The sequence below is a fragment of the Tarenaya hassleriana genome, unplaced genomic scaffold (genome assembly GCF_000463585.1).
Source record: "Tarenaya hassleriana unplaced genomic scaffold, ASM46358v1 Cleome1, whole genome shotgun sequence".
NCBI classification, from domain to species: Eukaryota; Viridiplantae; Streptophyta; class Magnoliopsida; order Brassicales; family Cleomaceae; genus Tarenaya; species Tarenaya hassleriana.
Window position 1 is genome coordinate 2,113,140 of NW_010960187.1, and position 14,269 is coordinate 2,127,408.

Sequence of the window (14,269 nt, forward strand, 5' to 3'; positions counted from 1 at the left end):
GCTAGCATGATAACTGTTGTTGTACGCAAACTCGCACAACGTCAAATGTTTATCCCATGGAACTCCCCATTCTAATATGCATGCTCTCAACATGTCTTCGAGCGTCTGGATGGTTCGTTCTGATTGTCCATCTGTCTGTGGATGATAAGCGGTGCTCATCTTTAACTTTGTACCCAATGCTTCCTGTATCGCACCCCACAATCGGGATGTGAATCTAGGGTCACGATCCGAGATAATGTCACTCGGAACTCCGTGTAGTCGGACAATCTCATCAATATAAATTTGCGCCAGTCGGTCTACGGTATACTCCTGTCGAATCGGAATAAAATGTGCTGACTTGGTTAATCGATCAACGATTACCCAAATAGCGTTCTTCTTTGTCTGGGTCAATGGCAATCCAACGACAAAATCCATAGCAATAGAGTCCCACTTCCACTCTGGGATCTCTAATGGTTGTAGCTTTCCACCTGGCATCTGTCGTTCAGCCTTCACTTGCTGACACGTAAGACATCGAGCAACGAAATCCGCAACATCTTTCTTAATACCAGGCCATGTGTACCATTGTCGCAATCCCTGATACATTTTGCTGGCTCCAGGATGAATAGCCAATCTCGATTGATGAGCCTCACGTAGAATATCATGTCTCAAATCACGATCGTCTGGTACACAAAGACGGTGATGAAGCCTCAAAGCACGCTTGTCATCTAATGTGTAACCCTTCTCCCTATATTTATCCATATCCTCAAGGACTCGTACTAGGTCTGGATCACTGCGTTGTCCCGAGATCACTCGTCCTCTTAAACTCGGAGCCTGATCCTCCCCAGAAATCACCATGTGTCCCAACATAGCTGACAGTTCTGCTATGTTCTCTCGTGACGATGATAGAACTCGTATAGTCGATAGGATTCTCTTTCGGCTCAAGGCGTCGGCAACTACGTTTGCCTTACCCGGATGGTATGCAATCTCCAAGTCATAATCAGCTATCAACTCGAGCCATCGTCGTTGTCGAAGATTCAAATCTTTCTGAGAGATCACATAGGTCAAACTCTTATGGTCCGTGTTAAGCTTAACCTTTTCACCGTATAAATAAGATCTCCAAATCTTCAATGCATGCACTACCGCAGCTAACTCGAGATCGTGCGTTGGATAATTTTCTATGAAAATCGCATAAGTCACTATGCACAAGTTCTAGAATGTTTGAACTTCTTTCTACGTTTGGAAATGACAGCCTCGTAATTTTTGTTTTCATGCAAGTAACGCAACGATGATCATTCTCCAATTCACATGGTGGAATAAGATCTAACTTAGACATTACATGCATCCGTTTAAAATGAACGTGACCTAATCTAGCATGCCATAAATCTGAAACATTGGAAGAGAGAACATACAAAGAAGTACTCGGTTTAGGCCTTTTGTTTGAGTGGCCTTTCGGGGATTTGTTTGGCCTCTTTTGGCCCCGTTTCTTCTCTTCCTCCACCACATGAACCGTAGTAGACGAAGAAACATGTGTGTCTTTCTTGTCATGCATTCGAAAGTTCTCTTCAATCCGAAGATGCGATCCCAATTGCTCAAGGTTCATATCCTCCTTCCTATGCTTCAAGGAACGCTTAACGTCCTTCCAAGATGGTGGTAGCTTGTCAACAATAGAAGAAACCATAATGGTTTCATCCATTTTCAACTCATGTTGAGTGAAACTACTCAAGATCCTCTGGAGCTCATGAAATTGCTCCATAACCGGTCTTGCATCCACCATCTTGTAAGCGTTAAACTCGTTTACAAGAAACCTCTTACTCGAGGCATCTTCCGACATGTATTTCTCTTCCAATTTCGACCACAATTCTTTTGCAGTCTCTATATTTTGATACACATCAAAAAGGGCATCGGACATACCGTTCAATATGTGTCCGCAACACACATAATTGTCGTTGTCCCACTTGTTCCTCGTGCGTACTTGAGCGAGCGTCTCTTCTTCGTTCTCCTCCGGTCGTGGAGTGCGAAGAACCCATACCCGTCATTCGATTTCCCCTTCCCCGTGTATCCGAAAAAAGAAATAACGTTTTAGATTGTTAGATTAATGTGGGTCTGGATACAGCCAGAAAGAACAATAAAAACAATGAAATCGAAATAAAAACGAAAGAACCGGATATGATCTTCTAGGCGTGTAGAACACTTTCCTAAAACGTTATTCCCTCCCCACCGAGCAAAGGAGAAACCCGAGAATACGTTTAGAGATACAAAGAAGACCAGCAACGATTGATCTGCTCCTCAAACGTTGCCCGAAACAGAAAAACTCGAGAAAGAAGATGAACAGTAAAAGATGGAGAAGAAGTAGCAAGTTTCTTCACCAACAAGGCTCACAAATCTCTCAAAAATCAATTAGATTTCATACTACTGTGTTCAGACGTCTAGGAATGTTTTTAACACTCCAAAAGTCAAAAGGTGCAAGGATAGGGAAGTTTTTTCCGAACAGACACGATTTTTCGTTCATTTGAACAACTCAGAAAAATCAGGCGGGTCGCTCATTTTTCGAGCGGTCGCTCATTTTCCAGTTTTGTTCATCAGAGAAAATGAGCTACCCGCTCATTTTCCTGACCGGTCGCTCATTTTCGGTCGCTCATTTTCCGAGCGGTCGCTCATTTTTTGAGCGGTCGCTCATTTTTTGAGCGGTCGCTCATTTTTTGAGCGGTCGCTCATTTTTTCCAGTTTTGTTTTATCGGAAAAAACGAGCCAAACGAGCCACCTTCAATATCTTCCGACTAATCCTTAACACTTAATCAATTCACGACACATCTTTTACAAGTATTTTACTCCTCCACCACACTTGTAATACACGTGAAACAAGAATCCTTTGAGAGATTTTAAATTCCACCAATCTACTCTAAAATAACTAACAATGTGTACATTTGCTTTACTAATATTGTTACGTACGAATTCACGTACTTTTTTATCGCACAAAAAAAAAAATATATATCTATATAGATTAAAAGGATTTTCAGTATTCAGAATCTAAAACGGTTAAAAAAAATTACTTAGAAAGAGATATTACAAAATATTGGGAGTTTCATAATTGTTGTATAACTTTTCAACTTCATAAATTAGCTTACCTTGCAAGCGAGGACATGCGGCGATTTATTTTGAATATTTGGTGGTGCATGCATGGGCATGCATGTGAAGAGTGGAGCCTACGCACGTGACGAGAACATGTGCGACCCAACTATATCTAATCCTAAAGTATCACAATACAAGCGGCGATTTATTTTGCTTTTACTCACTTGATTTATATTTAATATCAAAAAATACTACTCACTTGAATATATAGTAATAGTATATATATATAAGCCTATCCAAATGAAGCGTGGTTTAGAAAATATTGACTGTGTATGTATTTTTTTTAAAATCAAATTAATTGAATTTAAAAAAATCGAATCGAATATAAAAATAAGGGAATAAATGAAAACAAAATTATTTAAAAATAATATATTATTTTATGTGTCGGTTTGAAGGAAACATACATTTTATTTGTATGTATGACGTAATTAAACTTCAAAATAAAATAATTAAGGTGGCTTTCCTTGATTCCGATTAGGCTGATTAGCATTATTAATGGAGTTGGAATCTAACTTAAGGTAACACTTAATTAATTATATCTGAATTCAATTTATCTAAACATTTAATATATAATCCAATAAATGAAGACTTTAAATATAAATCAAATTCGAATATGAGAATTTAAAATAATTGAAAAGCGGAATAAATATTTTTATCAATAAAACCCAAAGAATCAAATATTTTTTTTTATAAAATACAAAATTTAAAATAAAATATAATTGAACCAAACCCGTATCTCCTTAATATATATATATATATATATGTGTGTGTATGTGAGCACATATCTTCTTTGCTTTTTTTACTGTAATTTAAATTAAAAATATAGAAGTTGAAAATACAAGGAAAAATGGATACAGTGCAAAAACAAAAAAGGTAAGAGATGAGTCATATGAAAATTAGATTATTAGTTACAAAAAAAATAAAATTAGATTATTGGATCGACGAGTGAAATAATGTGAAACGATGTTCTTTCGGCAGGAAAAAAAAAAAGAGAGAAATCGGATTTTAATATTTGAAGGAAAATTAAGACGCAAGAGATCGAATATGCTTTCAGCTTTCCATGTGTATGCGTGTGTATTTCCATAATTTCGGAAAGTTTGCGAGACCAATTACATAAAATATGAAATAATTTTCATAAGTCTTATTTCTATTTGTTTTCATAATAATTAGGGAACATTTTCCTACACCAACTTTGCAAAATATGACCTTTTCCTACACGAATTTTTAATTTGACAAAAAGCTATACCAAATTATCAAATATGCCAAATTGATACACGAACTACACAATTTAACTGCAATTTCTACATAATCCAAAACCGGTGTTAAGTGTTCGTTAACCGCTGACGTGGCACGCCACGTGGCGGCTGACGTGGCACGCCACATAGATTTTTTGCCACATCAGCATGCCACGTCATATTTTAAAAAAATCCGAAAAAATATGAAAAAAATCGATTTTTTTTTAAAAAAATTTAAAATAAAATAAATAAACAGCAAAAAAAAATATACATATATATTCATATCTATATACAAATAAAAATATAAATATATATACAAAATAAAAAACATACACATATATATACAAACATCTATACAAATATATATATACATATACATACAAACAAATATATTTATATATACATATACATATATAAACATATATATATATATGTATATATACATATGCATATACATACATACATACATACAAAAAAAAAAAATCACACATATATATATATATTCATATCCACATACAAATACAAATATAAACATAAATACTTCTATGTATATATATTTCTATATATATCAAATAAAAATATACACATATATACATACATTTATACAAATATATATGCATATACATACATACAAGTATATTTATATATATCTTGTATGTATGTATATGCATATATATTTGTATAAATGCATGTATATATGTGTATATTTTTATTTGATATATATAGATATATATATACATAGAAGTATTTATGTTTATATTTGTTTGTATGTATATGTATATATATTTGTATAGATGTTTGTATATATATGTGTATGTTTTTTATTTTGTATATATATAGTTATATATTTTTATATAAGAGTATTTATATTTATATTTTTATTTGTATATAGATATGAATATATATGAATATATTTATTTTAAATTTAAAAAAAATCGATTTTTTTTCATATTTTTCGGAATTTTTTTAAAAATATGACGTGGCATGCTGATGTGGCAAAAAATCTATGTGGCGTGCCACGTCAGCCGCCACGTGGCATACCACGTCAGCGGTTAACAGACACTTAACACCGTTTTCGGATTGTGTAGGAAATTGTAGTTAAATCGGGTAGTTCCTGTATCAATTTGGCAAATTTGATAATTTGGTGTAATTTTTTGTCAAATTAAAAATTCGTGTAAGAAAAAGTCACATCTCGTAAAAAAGTTTGTGTAGGAAAATGTCATTTTCCCAGATCATAGGTTATTCACATAGAAATGGGCCCACAAACATTCTCGCCATTACCTTACATGGCGTGGTAGTAGGCCCACACTAGCCCAAGCTCGTGGTCCCCACTCGCCTTCCCCAGCGCGTGGATTTTTAACGGTGTCCCCCCCACCGCCACCACCACAGCCACCACCACAACCACCACCACCACCACCTCGTCTTTTCACCACTTCATCTTCTCCCTCTACAAATACCTCTACCTCTCTGAGTCTCTCTCTCTCAAATTCTCTCTGAGTTCTTAGGGTTTTCTTCTCTCTTTTTGTTCTCGCTGGGCCCCGAGTTATCTTATAAAAATTCGAGAGACTGTCATTATTGAATCTTAAGCAAGCAGCAAGCTCCGCCATTAAAATCCCACGCCCATTTCGCTGATATTTCTCGCTGTCTTTTCTTTGCCGTTTTCGTTTACTTTTGCTCTAAATATCATCTGGGTTTTGTGATTTTTCTAACCATGGAACCGAGGTTACTCGATGACGGCGATTTCTGGCTTCCGCCTGAGTTTCTTACCGACGAGGACTTTCTTATGGATGAGGAGAACAAGGTGTTCAAGGGCATAGATACCTTTGATGGGTCCGGGTTCGGAAAATATGGCGGCTCCAAGTTCTTCTTCCCGAACGAGTCCCGCTCCGTGTTCGGGTCTCTTGCGGTGAACTCGGGTCTCAGTTCTCCTGTCGAGTCTCTGGTCGGTTCGACGGAAACGGAGAGTGACGAGGAGAATTTCATATCTGGGTTGGCCCGCCAGATGGCTCATTCTACCTTGGAAGAGGATTTCGCCGGCGAATTTGGCGGTAACCATAATTTTCCGGCGGGCAACAAGATCAAGGTATTCGCCTTAGAATCGTTTCCCTCTCAATTACCCACTCTTTCGAGAATGTAGTGACTCACTGCTTTTTATTGTGAAATTTTCAGGGGTGGAGTCAGTCAGGTTCGCCGGAATCGACCCTGTGTGCCGCCGGAATCAGCTGCTACTGTCGACGGCGAGTCCCTTCTCCGGCGGCGGTTGATCTGTACTTCGCCACGGCCGAGGAAATGGACGAGCCGTACGGAATCAACCATGGCGGAAGAGGACTTCTTGGTCCACCCGTAAAACCATCTCCGGTCCCCGTCCCCACCAAAAATCCTAATATCGGCTCTGGCTACTATCACCACCCTCCCCTTCATTACCAGAAGCTTCAAGCCATCCTAGTAAACTAATCGAATCTCTGCTCTGTTTCACTTTCCTCTGTTATCAAAATCAATTCAGCAAGGTTCTTATTATCTGGATTTGTGTGTTCGTTTATGGGCATAACAGTTTCAGCAGCTGAAGCAGCAGCAGATGATGAAGCACAGGCAAGTGATGCGTAACATGGGAAGGCGTAGTGGCGGCAACGACACTGGTCGTGCTGTGGGTTTGTCTCCATGTGCATGGCCTAATCTGCAACATGCACAGCCGACCGGAAAACGTGTGTCGGCCGGAACCGGCGTCTTCTTGCCTCGCCGTGTCCCCGCCACCGAGACACAGAAGAAGCAGAGTGAGTTCCACTATTCTTTCTTTTTCATTTGTTGTTTCAATGTAAGAATTCCAATATTTGCTCCGTCTTATTTTGCTAATGGATTTGAATTTTGCAGCCCTTTCGACGATGGTGGTTCCGGCGAGAGTGGCTGAGGCCCTGAATCTGAAATTGGACGACTCGGCCGCTCAACGGATTGTCCGGCCTCGCTTCGAGTCTCCTGCCGATCTCAATGGTAAGAAAAATCAAAATCAGTATCTTCTTTCTTCTTCGCTTTGCCAAAACATTGTAAGATTTCCGGCATATATAATCGATGCAATATATGATGGAATACAATAATACGCAGATACCTCGTTGAGGTTCAGGAGCAGCAACAATGGCGGATTCTCGGGTCAGAACCGCGGGGGAATCAGGGCGGAGCAAACGGCGGCATCGAACGAGCTCCGGTTGCCTTCGGATTGGTCTTACTGAATCTCTAGGTATCTGGGTTTTTGTATTTTTGGGTGTTTGTTAAGGTAAAAGATGAATCACAAGGGGAAGAAGATGCAATTCCTGATAATGGCGGCTGAGGGTAAATGCAGTAATAATATCAAAGAAACTATGAATATACCTAGATGATATTTGCAGGAGGGAGAATGACAATAATGTGGGTATAAAAAAGGAATAAATTTTGGTTTAGAAAAAAAAAAGATTAGAGCTTTTGGTTTTAAATTTGGAGGTTATTGATAACTTTTTTCTTTTTGAATTTGTATTCCATTTTTCATCAAATTCTTTTTTTTTAAATGAAGGAATTTGTTGGAAGTAATTACTTCAAAGTTATAAAATCACGAGGCTTGATTGATTTACAAATTGGGTGTACAAAAATTCCAATCGTAATATATAAGTAGAAATAATTGTTGCTTAGAGAGGAAGGTTAAACGTTATTGGGCCATTGCGAGTCGTGACGCGTGTCTAATGGGCCTTCGTCCTGACACGTTTTTTGGGTACGATCGTTAATATATTAGAGGCTGAAGTTTTGGCTAAAATCGAAAGGAATAAGGTAATATTGAATATACAACAACAATATTCAAATATAAGTATCATTTTTTCAAATATTAAATTAAACGAATTCAACATAAATATGACTGGAATATTTTTGTATAAAATAAGTAGTTTATTTAATTAAAATCGAATCAAAACGGATGTAAAATCCAGATAATAGTAATTATAAAAAAAATTTAAAAATAAATCCATAACTAAGTAAACCAAAATATTAAAAAATAAGGAAATCCTGCACATGTCCATGTAATCTCTCGGGTGTAGAAAAGTTCCAAGGTCCAAAGAATTAGCTCAACCAACTACCAACAACCATAAAAACATTCAGGTTCAGGACCAGTATTTGAGTACCAATTTTCTCAATATATATATAAAAAAATGACAAGTACGAATTCTTTTTTGTTGCAAAAGGAATCCGAAATTTACAATGTAATTAAAATTTTATTTTACAAATACACTGATTTATTATAAACTCCTAAATCCACAACTAATTTTTAAAATTTTCGATTTTCTAACTTCTAATTTATATTAAATATATATTTTATAAATACACTGATTTATTATAAAATCCTAAATCGATAAATAATTTTTTTTTTCTAACTTCTAATATATATTAAGAATATATTTTATAAAGTTTTTTAAATTCGTATAGATATTGGATTTCCCATATTATCGTCAGATTTGTGGAATTCTTGTGTTTGTAGTATGGGCTAACTTTGTTGATAAAAGCCCATTATGACTTTGTTGATAAAAGGCCGGTTGCAATTTCAGCCCATTATGACTTTGTTGATAAAAGCCCATTATAACTTTGCTGATAAAAGCCCGGTTGCAAGATCAGCCCATTATGGCTTCAGAGCGAACCCTAGAATGGGCCGAGTGGGCTTTGTATTCAGATACACTGTGAGAGTATTCCGTGTATGCCGAAAGAAGGCCATTTTCGTCTGGTTCGATTATAAAAAAAGACAACTATTCAGTTTCCGTTCGAATTCAGTTTTTTTGTTAGTGAGAAATTCATTAAAAAATCATTTTTTGATTTTTTTTTTATTCGGTTCACTTTCGCAATCGTGATGCCAAACATATAATGTTTTTCTTTTTTTTGTTAATCAACCAAACATATAACGTTATTAAAACTGAATTACATAAATAGGATTGGTCCTGCTGGAATCGAATAATTCCGGTCGAGAAATAGTTAATATCATTCAACGTCGTCCCCATATGAGAAGACGCTAACATCATCCCAACACACATGTCTTTGTTTTTTTTTTGGATAACGAAAGACCCCTAACTGTTACTCTTTGGACGTGTTGACTAGGTAAACCTCCGGTCTGGGAGCAGACTTTGTATATGAATCATATAAACCCAGGAATTAACTTCCTCCCCACCAGCCAGGAATCGAACACTCAATCTCAAAGTGGAGTTACCTCCTACCCCAAACTTGACCACTCACCTACAATCTATTGGGTCACATGTCTTTGTTATTTCGACCTAATCAATCGATGTGGTAATTAAACCACAAGTCTTTTTCCTGCGTGTCTTGTTCGATGACCTGTCCCCCCCGAACCTTCTGTTAAGGTCAAAAACATCGCACCTTGACTGTATGTATCAAAATTAAATCAATTTATTATTCTCTTCTTTTTAATATTTTTATTAATAATTTTTTATAATAAATTAATTGATAGATTTTTTTATATAGATTATGACATTGTGAGTGGAATGAATGGGGTCGATGTTGGAGTTATGGACCGTTTGGTTAGTTGAATTTTGGCAAAACGCATTGCAAATTGCCAAATTGCGTTGCCGTCAAGCCGCCGTTGACCGTCTGAACAAAAATGGGGATTTTTTCTGGGAAAATAAAAAAAATATTGAATTTTTCAATTTTAAAAAGTTATTTTTTATCAAATAAATAATAATGTTTTTAAATAAATCTAAAAAAATACTGAAATTTTTAAATGATTCAAAAAATATATGAATTTTTTTACTATTATTAAAAAAATACTGAACTTTTTTAGTGATAAAAAAATATATAAATTTCTTTCGATCGTAAAAAAAAAACTAAGCAAAATAATATAAATCTTCTTATGCCAAATCAGTCATTTTATTTATTTTGACAATTGTAAAAGAGTTAGTATTTGTTTTGTCAAATTTAAAAAATTTAATATTTATTTGATAAAATAAAAAATTCAGTATTTTTTTTATCAAAATTTGAAAATTTAGTGTTTTATTTATTTATTTATTTTTACGACTTTCACCACTTGTTACGAAATCCAACCCATAATTTCATTATTTTTTTAATTAATAAATTTATCGAACGATCAAACTATATCTATGACGATCCAGAAATAACCTACATAACCGTAATTAAATTACGTATCCTCTCTCTCTCTACCAGTAGAGTTGAACCGACCATTTAACCACAACTAAATTCATTAGATTAAATTTCATTATCTTATCTAATCAAATAATAATTCATTTGCTTAGTTCATGAAATTACATCCAGTATTTTCTTCTTCAGTTCCTATCGAATCATGCGTACGCATAATTGTGTTGTGTTTATATATATATATAAGAAAATCTTCAACACCGTCTCCAAATATGATTCAAGTAAAAAGCGTTATTTCGTCTCGAATTATGATATTATCGAATTAATTTTTGTAGATAAATTAAAATCACAACGGTTTCGAATAATTATAAAACAAAAATAATTATTTTTAAAAAATAAGTAAATACATTCAGCTATATAATAGAAATAAACTTTTTAGGTGTTTCTTTTTAGTTTTCACATGACACCAACATATTATTTTCAGAGAATTCAAAAAAAAAATATTATATTTTTAAAATTTTATAACATACATAAAACCACTTCTGACCTTCTATTGAAAATTTATATCTATATAAACTTTAATACATAATCATAATCATTCATGTATATAAAATGAATTGGAATTGTATGCAATGGAATGCGCAGCCATTCGAGAAGTCTGGGATGACGTCGTCCTTTTGACCACTGACTTTTGATTTGTATTGAAATCCAAAAGAGGCCACAAATTACAAAGTTGCCACTCTGGTCTTTATGTGCATAATGCATGTATGGAATCCTTGGAAATGTAAATATCTATTGAAAAAAAAAATAATAAAATAGAAAAATCTCAAAAACAACATTCAGTTTTAAAATTTTAACAAAAAAATAATAAAATTTATAATTTATCAAATAAACATTAAATTTTTTAAATTTAACAAAATAAATATTTAACTATTTTACAATTGTCAAAATAAACAAAACGATTGACATAATATAAAGAGATATAAATACATCAGATTATTTTATTTAGTTTTTCTGATAAAATTTATGTATTTTTTTAATCACTAAAAAAATTTACTGTTCTTTTATAATCGCATAAAAATTCATGTATTTTTGTATCATTTAAAATGTTTAATGTTTTTTTAGATTTATTTAAAAAGTTTAATATAAAGAGATGTAAATTCGAAGCAGTAAAACGTGTATTATATGTAGTTATTTAAACGGGACAACTTCTAAAATACCTTCGATGTGCTACATGGACTTCTATCTATACCCTTCCTCAAAATTAAAAAAATTCATACTTCCATTCTACCCTTTTTCATATATAATTACCAAAATATCCTTATGACATTATTTTATATTTAATTTTTTAATTAAAAAATTCTCTCCTAGAAACTATAGTTTCTCTCTCCTCTCCTTCTTTTTCGGTTTCTCTCTCCTCCCACCATTAATCTTGACAGAGCTTTCTCTCTCTTCTATATTTTCTCTCTCCTCTTTAGCTTGCTATTTTCACTTAAAAAAACCAACGAAATCAAGAGAAAAGCAAAGCAAAATCAATGAGAAAATTGAAAATAGGTAAGCTAGTATCGAAATCCCAGTTTTTTCATGCACATTGATGATTCTTGCGGTTCTTTTCTTCTAATTGTTGTTGTTTTCATTGTTTTATCGATTGCAATATACTATAGTCATAGATTTGTGTCGAATATGCATTTTAGGTGTTTTTAGAATATTATTGTGTGTCACGGGTTATACAGGTTACATGGTCATATAGTCACTTGATCTCATGGTTCACAGATAATTAGGATAACAGACCACGTGTGTTACAATGGTTATAAGATCACATAGTCACACTGTCACATTGTCACATGGTCACATGGTCTTACGATCACACGGTCACAAGGTCATATGGTCACACGGTCACATGATCACATGTTCATATAGGCCACATGATCATATGGTTTAGAATGATCAAATTGGTAATAATGGTCACATGGGTGATGTCTAAATTTAAGCATGAAAGAAATAACTTATTGACTATAAATGCGGCTGAATCGATTAATTTTGTACTAAAGAACGTAAAAATGTACAACTTATTGACTACAAATGCAGTTAAATCGATCAACTTTGTATTGAAGAAGGCAAAAAAGTTTCCGATGCTAGGCCTGGTTGATATTTATCTTTCCAAGACTGTGGAATGGATTGATAAGTATATAATAAAAGAAGGATATGTCGATGATTCTTAATAATTGACACCGCATGTTGATAAAGTAATGCATTAGCAGTTACAACAGTTCTGAATGGAACATTGATGACCCAAATTTTGTAAATCTTGTGGTTTTGCAACCTATAGTGGAAGAGAAAAGGAAGTATTGGAGGTCTAATAAAAAACAATATCTTGGTCCTAGTGAAATCCGAAAGAGAATCCATTATGCAAAGTGAACATCAACATCAGGGAGAACGCCTAATTTGGAGTGAAAAAAGAGACGAAATTTATATAATAATGGTGTATGTATTTGTATAATAATGTGTTAAAAAACCTTTGTATAATAATGTTGTATTGTGTTTCTACAATATTATGTTAAAATTTTTGTATAATACTATGTTAAAATAATTCTGAGTAAATTTAGTTATCCAATAATTTTTATTTACTCACGCATATATGTGACTCTTGTTATACACTAAATAATTTTACTTATATGAATCATCGTTGTGACCCATTGTGACCAGCATGTGACCATGTGACCGAAGTGCAATTTTGTACTGTGTGACCATTGTGACCGACTGTGACCCGTGACCAAAATGTGTTGATAAAAATAAGCCAAAATTTAATTTTTAAGCTTTGAGATGGTTTATCAGAGTGTATATATCAAATATGTAGTGTGTGTGTGAAAATTTCAAAATATTTTAAGGGCCTTATAGAATAAATATACCAAATTTATCAAAAGTACTCATAAAACACTATGAAACATATATGAACACATTTGGAAGAATAACTTTGAAACACAAAAATCGTAAAAACCATATTAACATGTCCAAAACAATATAGAATAAGCTTATGAGATATGTGTGACATTGTAGAGTGATTAAATTAACAAAAATCGAATGGATCGAAGGTTGTGACCGGTTGTGACCGACTGTGACCCATTGTGACCGAAATATGTTGTGGGACCTACACGAAGAACTAGTTAGAATTTTGCCAGATTTTTGTATTTCGTAGGATCCACAATCATTATTTCTATTTTTTGCTTTTAATATGAGACCCGGTTTGAATATTCAACCCTATATAATTTTTATTTTTAAACCCTATATTTTTTCTCCCAATTTTTAACCCCAAATTTTCATATACAACATTTCAACCTAAAATTTTCTGTAAAACATTAAAAAGTTCGTATTTGTGTTAAAAATAATACCACAAATCGTATAGGGTTCAAACGAATAACAAAAATGAGCTTAACATTAGGTTCAAATATAAAAAAAGGTGGTTCAAAATATTTTTCCGGTGAACTCACGATCTATTATGAATTGTCAAATTTTGTTGTTATTGTTGTTGTTGTTGTTGTTGTGATATCTCTTTCTTTATTGAATATAAAAAAAGGCAGTTCGAAATTATTTTGCCGATAAACTATCACGATCTATTATGTATTGCCAACTTTTGTTATTATTGTTGTTATGGTATTTCTTCTTCTTCTCGCTCATCTTCTATTATTATCTATTTTTCTTCCCTTTTTTATTAGAATTTTACTCTTCTTTTTCTTCTTTATAGATTTTCTGGAATAAATTTTCATTTTACGAATCTTTTTCTAGCATATGCTTTCCGAATTCAAATCTATATGTTTCACCAA

General features: G+C 33.6%; 1 protein-coding gene across 1 annotated transcript; it reads left to right on the top strand.

Moving 5' to 3' along the window:
- The first annotated feature begins 5,756 nt into the window (after nucleotides 1-5,756).
- Nucleotides 5,757-7,955, top strand: LOC104805648. The gene is made up of 5 exons (XM_010530285.2): nucleotides 5,757-6,426; nucleotides 6,513-6,788; nucleotides 6,895-7,114; nucleotides 7,212-7,328; nucleotides 7,440-7,955. The coding sequence occupies exons 1-5, from the start codon at nucleotides 6,055-6,057 to the stop codon at nucleotides 7,562-7,564; spliced, it is 1,110 nt and encodes a 369-aa protein (XP_010528587.1). The 5' UTR covers nucleotides 5,757-6,054; the 3' UTR covers nucleotides 7,565-7,955.
- Nucleotides 7,956-14,269: the final 6,314 nt, after the last annotated feature.